This window comes from Herpailurus yagouaroundi, unplaced genomic scaffold (assembly GCF_014898765.1).
Source record: "Herpailurus yagouaroundi ecotype Mexico unplaced genomic scaffold, PumYag 185, whole genome shotgun sequence".
NCBI classification, from domain to species: domain Eukaryota; kingdom Metazoa; phylum Chordata; class Mammalia; order Carnivora; family Felidae; genus Herpailurus; species Herpailurus yagouaroundi.
The window spans coordinates 1,867,188-1,876,827 of NW_024412416.1; the positions used below are offsets into that span (position 1 = coordinate 1,867,188).

Below are 9,640 nucleotides of genomic sequence, written 5' to 3' on the forward strand. Positions count from 1 at the left end.
AGGCCAACCATCATTGCAAAAGATCTCCTACGTGCTTTCTTCCAAAAGGGCAGCATTTGGGGCGGCCGGTGGGGCTCAGTCGGTGGAGCATCCGACTTCGGCTCAGGTCACGATCTCACATTTCATGAGGTCAAGCCCCGCGTCGGGTTCTGTGCCGACGGCTCGGAGCCTGGGGCCTGCTTGGGGCTGTGTCTCCCTCTCTGTCTGCCCCTCCCCTGTTCATGCTGTCTCTCTCTCTCTCTCTCAAAAATCAATAAGTAAACATTAAAAAAAAAAAAAAGGCACCGTGTGGCTCTGAGCTTCCTGGCAACCCATGCAAAAGGACTGAATCTGGACCATAAAAGTCAGTATTCACTGCAAGTGAGTGGATGACAGAGGGACAATTTGCTACTCACGAGTTCTCAGTATCAAGCTTGAGTTGCAAAGTTCTTCCAGTGGGTCCTAACAAAGAGGATTTTACACGGCGCGACAATAAAGCATTGCGTTCCAGTTATCTGCGCTACGTGGCAAACGGCTCCACGGCTTGGTGGCCAAGGCCAGTTACCGTCTCCCATTGTTCTCGCGGGCTGAGGGGCCCAGCTGGTGGCTCTCACCTTCATAAGGCTGTAAGCAGCCGGTGGCCGAGGCCGGGACCTCCCAAGGCTCTCTCCCTCAGGCATCGTGTCTGGTACCTGGCCTGGGACGGTAGGCGGGGCCGGGGTTGGCCAGACATCTGTCTGTCGCCTGTCCGTCTGTCTGCAGGCTGTCCGTTTGGGTGGCGGGAGCCTCCCCACAGCCTGGCAGCTGGCCTTCCCCACGGGAAACAGATCAAGAGAGTCTGGTGGAAGCCGGGAGGCTCCTTAGAATCTGCAGCAGGGGATCTCTCCCACGGGGAGTCGTGACACTGAGGCTTTTCTTTCCAGGAAGCAACTTTATACGTGCCGACACCGCCCAGCTGGGTCCGTCCCCGAAGAACTGAGCCCGGAACGTCCCGTGGCGTAGATTTTTCTGTAGGCTCTGTTCTGTTGTCTCCCGTAGAGGGTAACACGCAAACGTGCAGGCTGATTAAGTGGTCTCGTGTGACGAGGTCGCGAGGGATGTTGTCGGGCACACATACGCCTCGAGGTTTTTTTGGCTTTTTGGTGCTTTCTTTGCCCAGGGAGGGGCCCTACCACAAATCTAGCCTTGGAAGCCTCACGGAATCCCGCTTCCCAAGCTCTGCTACTCAGAGCAATCGCAGGCAAACCCAAATTCAAGAGGGCAGAGGGGCAGAACACATCTCTGTGCCGGCCCGCAGGAGCTGGCAGCTGGTGTAGTAAATGAAGCAGGGGCAGATTGTGTGTGACGTGCGGAAGGAGGCACGGGTCCCCCGCACGGGGTCTCAGCGAGCGGCTCCCTCCGCATCCGGGCTCCCCACTTTGGCGACGTGGAAACCAGGGTCGTTTTGACCGACACCCACACGAAGGACGTCAAGCCACGAGACTTTTCGCTCACGAAGCCCGGGAGTGGGGGAGGCCGCCGTGAGTGGTTTTCCAGGGGCTGAAATTCAGGCACGTGCTGTTCCGGCATCTGCATTCGTAACCTTTGAGCTCTCATCCGGGTCTATCCCCCTCTAAATCCTGGGCAACGCCACTGAATCAAGCCGCCTCCCATCTCACCACGTGTAAGACTAGAAAAGCAGTTATCAAAAACGATGCGGCCTGGATACCCCAGCTCTGTACTGATGTGGATGAGTGCTCAGTCACAGTCGGTCAAATACCTGACCTAGCCAGAGAAGGGACACAGCAAAGTGGGCACAGCACCCGGACAGCAAGGAAGGTGGGGGGTGCATACGAAGGTGACCGGATTTGCCGTCCGTTGGGCCAACGTCAGGACGGGCATTCTGGGCTGTCTGATCAAGGCAGGAGTGCGGCACAAGGGAGTGTGGAAGGGGTTCAGAGGGAGGGAAGGAAAGGGTGGGGAGGAAGAGGAACTTGCATGTTGGGAAGGGGGCCGCACCCTCCAGGAATGACAGAGTGCCACGGGATGACAGGGTCCAGGGGATGACAGCGTTTATGAGCGGTTCGGTGGAGAAGCAGGAGGACAGGAGGCAAAGGAGAGCTGCGCACAGGCTCCCAGTCCCGAGTGCTGTCCTCCCCCCCATCCCGGAGCACCACCCCCATCGCCGGGACGGGGAGTCAGAGGAAGGACGGGGGAGAGGCAGAGAGGGAGCCACTGCAAGAAACAGCACAGACGAGAAAGCACATTCCTGGGCCGGGCAGGAACCAGCCTGAGAACGTTCCCACAATCAGATAATAGAGACTCCGAAGGAGAGAGAGGAAAAACAGGTCCTCCGGGATCCGGCCGGTCTTCCGTTTCCTGCAGGAACACCACATTCCTGGCACATAGTAGGTCTCAGCAGAGCCTTGCTGGTCTCAGCTGCCGTAACATTATTTTCCTCCCACGTGAGTGGAGCCTGACTTCATCTTTGGGACGTTCGGTTCTGAAACATCTTCATTACTCTAAGGTACTTGCTTTCCTCTCCTTCCCCCCCTCCTCCGTTTGGCTTAAAATGACCCTTACGAGTCCCTCTTGATTACAAAAATTGTACATGTCCAGAACCTATAATGAGTATACCCAGACTCCAGAAACGAAGGACCAACCAAATCAAAGTCTCCAGAATCTCGCTGGCCCGGGACTGTTTTTTCGTGTTGCAGCACCTACTTCGTACTGGTTTCATTCAACCACTATAGATATTTTCCCACTACATGAAATGTGCTTCCATTCCGGTCTCACGTGTCTGAGCACACTATCCCTGACTTCAGGCTTTGATGTTATCAATTTTTTCCCTTTGCTATAATAAACTATGCATCATAAACATCCTAGTATTTAAAATCCACGTGCAAAACAAGTTATTTCCTTAGGCTACGATCCAACCGGGATTACTTGGCTACCGAGGGGGCGCGCTTTTAAGTCTTCTGATACACATTGTCGAGTTTCCTTCTAGAAAGTGATACCCGCGAGCAGTCCCACCAGGAAGCTGTGGACCAGGTCTTACTTTTCCACATTATGTCCAACAGAGTACTAGGGCTCTTTAATCCTTTAAAAAAACTTTTGGATCAATTAAAGAACGTTGAAAATAGTTGGTTAAGCGTCTGACTTCGGCTCAGATCATGATCTCGCGGTCCGTGAGTTCGAGCCCCGCGTCGGGTTCGGTGCTGACAGCTCGGAGCCTGGAGCCTGCATCAGATTCTGTGTCTCCCTCACTCTCTGCCCCTCCCCCACTCATGCTCGCTCGCGCTCTCTCTCTCTCAAAAATAAATAATAAAAATAAATAAAATTTTAAAAATAATTCCAATACAGTTAACATACAGTATTCTATTACTTTCAGGTGTACAAGATAGTGATTTAAGAATTCTATACATCGGGGCTCCATCGGACAAGCATCTGACTCTTGATTTTGGCTCAGGTCATGATCTCACGGGTTCATGAGATCGAGCCCCGCATAGGACTCTGTGCTGACAGTGTGGAGCCTGCTTGGGATTCTGTCTCCCTCTCTCTCTGCCCCTCCCCCACTCACTCTCTCTCTCTCTCTCTCTCTCTCTCTCTCAGAATAAATAAATAAATAAATAAATAAACTTAAAAAAAAATCCTTGATTTCTTTTTTACCCATCAGAATTGAACTTTATCTCTTTGCAAACATTTAACCAACTATTGAGTGAATTAATATACCCTCACTCATCTGAAACATCAAATTTATCAGACGTGAGATATGTATAAACAATTAGGCCACGCTAGTTTTTTCTGTCTGGTCTTTTGCTGCAACCTACCATTTTTTGAAGTATGTGTTTAGCATTTGTTATTATAAATTCCCTGGAATAACGCTACAGATTAATCATTCATGTGTACCGTTTTAAGGTGCAACTATACACAATTCTGGAAAAAAAAACCCCTTAAAATTAATACCAAGATATTATTCACTATCACCTCAAAATTAGATTTTCAAGGTCGGCATATAAAAGGCCATTCCCACTTTCCACTTTAAAACATTACTCATGGGGGCACCTGGGTGGCTCCGTCGGTTGGGTGGCCGACTTTGGCTCAGGTCATGATCTCGCGGTTCGTGGGTTCGAGCCCCACGTCAGGCTCTGTGCTGACAGTTCGGAGCTTGAAGCATGCTTCGGATTCTGTGTCTCCCTCTCTCTCTCTGCCCCTCCTCTGCTCATACTCTCTCTCTCTCTCTCTCTCTCTTTCTCAAAAATAAACATTAAAAAAATTTTTTTTTGAAACACTATTTATTTCACATAGTCCTTTGCATCTCTGCACATTTGAAAAAAGTGGTTAGAAATTCCCAGCAACTGAATTCCAATCAAGTGACAAATGTGCTTTGAGCTGGTGCTGATCACACAGGGCGAAACCAGGGGGACAGGTCCCTACCAGGCTGTGATCAATTTCAGGGATGCTGGGCCTCCCGTCAACAATCCACACGGAGGCTAAGGGGGGACTCATGCAAAAGGCAGGTCTGAAGACACAGTCACCCTTGCAGCGGATGGGACTGTGAAAACACGCATCTGTGGGCGGTTGGCGTTTTCTTTCTTTCAATCTTCGTCTCTTGCGACGCTTTCTCAGCATTTCGTGGGTCTCTGAGATCTCCCCAGCTGGATTCCAGCTCATTTAGAAGATTTGTGAGAAGCACCCTCAGGCTGAAAAAGGTTCTGGGAAAAGACAGTTTGCCTCCAAGAGCTCTTAGCTGAGTGGAAGGCCCCTTCCCCTAATGAACACTGGTGCGGGGTCCCCGGAACGGCCTCCATCAGCTATGCTGTTTTTTCCAAAATTGTAAGCTTTCATTCTTTTTTTCCCCCACATTTCAGATGCGTTAGTTTAACGGATCTCTCTTCAAAAAAAAAAAAATCTATCCCACCTTTAGCCACACTTTAAAATTTTTCTCTGGTGAATAAGCAGGATCCAGACGTAACTGTGCCACGGTCAATCAACAAAATACTCTTTGTCCTTGTTGAGAAAGCAGGTAAGAACGACGTAACATCTTTTGCCTTTAATTTCTGAAGCGGATTCCTCATCACTGCATTAGGCTCTAGGGAACACGGTATCCAACGGCAGCGATAAAGTGGTTTCTTTTTCTCACCCAACAAGAAGCCCAGACAAAGGCGGGCCGGGCAGCTGCTCACCACCGCCAGGAAGCATCTGGATCCTTGCCTCTTGTGTCCACCATCTGCTACATGACATTCACTCTTCACGGCTGCAAAGTGGCTGCTGTGGCTCCAGTAACACAGCAGAAGAGAAAGGGAGAAAGGGACAGGGTCTGGCTCTGCTCAGTCTCGCCCCACCTGAGTTCCCCTCTTACAGACCATTGGCCAGAACCCAGTCACATGGCCATGGTCGCAGCAGGGGAGGCCCACCGTCACCAGAACAAAACCCAAGCTCTGTGCGTAAGCAAGATGGGGGGATGTCACCGGTCCCCAGCCAGAGGACAGGTGTAGGCTACCCCGGGACACTCGTGTTGGCTACAGGTTTCTCTGTATCTTCCTCAAAGCCTGTACTCGTCTCATAGTACTGCCTGAACCAGAGAAACGGGCTTGTCTCTTGGTGCCCTCATCAAATCACTCATTCAGTCTTTAATTTACCAATTTAATGTTTCCTGAGCATTTTCTCTCAGCCAGGCATGGGGGGGGCGGGGGGGGGGAAAACAGTGGTGCCCACAATAAACCCCATCCTTGCCTTCACAGGACATCCACTCCCAAATTAAGAGAAATGCAATGGGGCGCCTGGGCGGCTCAGGCGGTTAAACGTCCCACTTTGGCTCAGGTCATGATCTCACGGTTTGTGAGTTCGAGCCCCGTGTCAGGCTCCGTGCCGACAGCTCGGAGCCTGGAGCCTGCTTCGGATTCTGTGTCTCCCTCTCTCTCTGCCCCTCCCCTGCTCACGCTCTGTCCCTCAAAAATAAATAAACATTTAAAAACAAATTTATAAAGAAAAAAAAGAAAGAAACACAAAGCAGGGCAACGTACTGTAGATATCTCTTTTACCGCCCATCTAAACAACCAGATTCCTTTTTAAAGCACAAATATCCTTCCCTTATGGTCAATTAAAGATGGTCATTCTGCTCTGTACTGCTGATAGTTTTGCTTTTATAAACCGAGTTAGATCTCGAGAAACTCGACATCAGGCAGAGTAATATGGAAGGAGAGTTTGGCGTGTAAAAGGCCGATTAAATAATAGAGGCCGGTGCATTGAGCTACTTGGGATATTGTTTGGGGGACCGGCTGGCTCAGCGGAATATGTAGGCAGGTCCACCTGCAGCCCATACTTGGAGCTTCTTTTTATTAAAATAAAATGTTTTATTTTATTTTTTATTATTTTTTAATGTTTATTTTTTTTATTTTTTATTTAAAAAAAAATTTTTTTTTCAACGTTTATTCATTTTTGGGACAGAGAGAGACAGAGCATGAACGGGGGAGGGGCAGAGAGAGAGGAAAACACAGAATCCAAAGCAGGCTCCGGGCTCTGAGCCGTCAGCACAGAGCCCGACGCGGGGCTCGAACCCACAAACCACGAGATCGTGACCTGAGCCGAAGTCGGACGCTTCACCGACCGAGCCCCCCCAGGTGCCCTTCGCTTGGAGCTTCTGGAGGGCAGGAGGGGCTGTGTCTCAGCCGCCTTCGCGTTCCCCAGATCAACCCTGTGACTGGCTCATGGTGAGTACCTCGTAAATAGGTTTGCTGACCCAAGTTCAAAGTTAGACCTTCCTCTGCTAGATGGTGAGGAGCCACAGAGAAATTCTTCAAGCTCAAAGTGAACAGCTGGTCATCTCTGCCCTTTGCATTTATGGGGAAGATTTATTCTTTCTGGGTTGCCTGTTAAAGTCCCCCAGTCAACGTGCCTTTAATACACACTGACGGTCGTGGACGCCCCGAGGTGCTGAACAAACCTTCCCACGATCATACGTCGCACGGGGTGACAAAGCTTCGGTCGCTCTGCTCTATGGCATCCAACTTTCGGGTCTCAAGCCAACGTTCACACAAACCTGAGACAGCTCAGCTCCCGGGGGGATGTATGTACTTGTTCGTGCACAGGTATTACACCGCGGGGCCCTCCACAGGCCCTTTGTGGAGTGACATGACGTATGCAGACGTATCTGCCTTTTTTAATTTTCCTGACGACGTGAGCACGGCTACGGGCCACGGAGGACAGAGACCCCGTCTGCTCCACCAGCCTCCCAGAGGACACCTCCTCGAGACTCGCATCGCGGCGCCCTTCTGTGGCCTGCCCGCTGCTCGACTCGTGCCCAAATGAGCTGGTAACGGTGGAATCTGAGAAAGACCGAGGGGCAAGCTAGACATCTTCACCCCAGTCCTCAAAGTTCTCTTCCTATTCTGAGTTAGACGCGGCGATCACCTGAGCTCCCCACAGAAACCCCACTGCGGAGCCAGGATTCAAGATGCTCTCCTTAGCCTGCGTGGGGAGTTGCTCGCTCTCTCTCTTTTTTCTCCAAAGGCACGTGAAAAACTGCTGTGAATTTTCTCCTGAGGCTGTAATTAGATTATAAGGCACTCCAGAGAAGGAACTGTCTTACTCATCTTTGTAGAACCGCTGTACGAAAAACACCTTGGGTGCCGTGAGCATGAAAACATTACGAAAATATACACAAGCGCTGAATACAGGAAACCGAGTACGTATCCAAGCAAAGCACCCAGAAGTGTACCAAGTTGTAAACGTTTTTAAAGAAGGGAAGCCAATCCGGTGAAGCGAAGAACCTGGTTGGAGGTAAAACTCCGCCAAGTGTGAATAATTTAAAAACAGGCCAGGAAATGTTTTGACCACAGGCTGTGCCAACCAGGTTTTCTCTCAGGTTTTGGATGGTTCCAAAACGTCTAAAATTATTTTACTGCAGAAATAGTCTTTGGGGTGCCGGTACACAAACAAATACTATGAACCCCCGGAAGCTGAGCTGTCTCAGGTTTGTGTGAACGTTGGCTTGAGACCCTAAGGAGCAGTCTTTGGCTCAATCGGTTAAGCGACCGACTCCTGATTTCGGCTTAGGTTATGATCTCACGGTTGGTGAGTTCGAGCCCCAGATGGGGATCTGCGCTGACGGCGCGGAGCCTGCTTGAGATTCTCTCTCCCCCTCTCTCCCTGCCTCTCCTTCACTTACTCTCTTGCTCTCTCTCTCAAAACAAATAAACATTAAAACAACATATATATATTTAAATAAAGAAACAAAAAGACGTAGTCTTTTTTTTTTTTCAACGTTTATTTATTTTTGGGACAGGGAGAGACAGAGCATGAACGGGGGAGGGGCAGAGAGAGAGGGAGACAGAGAATCGGAAACAGGCTCCAGGCTCCGAGCCATCAGCCCAGAGCCTGACACGGGACTCGAACTCACGGACCGCAAGATCGTGACCTGGCTGAAGTCGGACGCTTAACCGACTGCGCCACCCAGGCGCCCCAAGACATAGTCTTTTAAAAGCAGGTCCTGAAGGGTATCGCCATTTGAACTGGCTAATCCGTGCAGAAGAAGGTGCTCAAAATACTCCTTTAAAAGCCACAGCTAAACTTAAAATCCGCAGGGCATCTGTTAGTTAAAACAACAGGTCCAGGCCGGCCCGTGCTAGCTGCTGTGCTGGCAGTCCAGGAGGGGGATCTCCTGTTCACTCCTGAAGGAGAGCTCAGCCGCCAAATCGGGAGGGAGAAGGGAGAGTGGAAGGTTCTGGGAAATTGGCACGAGGGCCCGCCCGGTTTCAGGCACCGAGAGTTACAATTCAAAAACATCACTTAAAGGTGAACTCCAAGATGACAGTGGACCTAAGTCATTACAAGCAATCCTTCATGATTCAGACCACTTAGCCACCTGGGACCCTTGGACTCCTCACTAGCCCTGTGGAGGACACCTGGAAATCCGCCGCACGTGGGACCAGAAGTGACCACCTGGGGAAGGTGCCCTGCTCAGTGCAGAGCGGCCCGGATACTCTGACCCATACAGGAACAGCCTGCAGGCCCAATCATGCCCCTACGAAGGCGACATCGTTGCTACTTATGCGGAAACAGTCCTGTAACGGGGACACGCGGCGCCGACCGCACCCCTTAAGGTGCCGAGACCTGAGGGCGAGGCAGTTGAGCACAGACACCAAGTTGAGCACAGACACCAAGGGCCGAATATCTCAGGGACATGCCCGTTCTCGTCCACCCATTAAGGTTCTTTCCAGTAGATTCCCAAGAACCTCCATCCACGCCCGAACTTGGATTTGGAGCAGGGAGAGAGGAGTGAGGGGAACAGTCCGATGCGGGAGGTGCCCGCGCCACCTGCACGATCCCTTCTGGGGATCCGCCCAGCTGCCCGGGTGCAGACACGGGAACAGGGGCGTCCCGGGGAAGGGCGCGCGTTCCCCGGGCCGGGCAGGTGCCCGCGCCCCCTCCGGGCTCCCCGTGTGGGATCGGCCCAGCCGCCCTCGTGCAGACCACCGAGCCGGGCGCGCGCTCCCGGGGCCAGGCAGGTGCCCGCCGCCCCCTCAGGGCTCCCCGAGTGGGATCGGCCGGAGCAGGGGCGTCCCGGAGACGCGCGCGCGCTCCCCGGGCCGGGCAGGTGCCCGCCGCCCCTTCCGGGCTCCACACGTGGCATCGGCCCAGCCGCCCGCGAGCAGAGACCCGGGGCCCGGGCATCCCGGAG

General features: G+C 51.9%; 1 protein-coding gene across 1 annotated transcript in view; it reads left to right on the plus strand.

Moving 5' to 3' along the window:
• Positions 1-7,092: 7,092 nt before the first annotated feature.
• Positions 7,093-9,640, plus strand: part of ABHD17C (abhydrolase domain containing 17C, depalmitoylase) — a 57,189-nt gene continuing 54,641 nt past the window's right edge. The window contains exons 1-2 of the mRNA XM_040493396.1: positions 7,093-7,097; positions 7,189-7,273. Coding sequence (XP_040349330.1) covers positions 7,093-7,097; positions 7,189-7,273 — 90 coding nt within the window. The remainder of the gene's footprint in view (positions 7,098-7,188; positions 7,274-9,640) is intronic.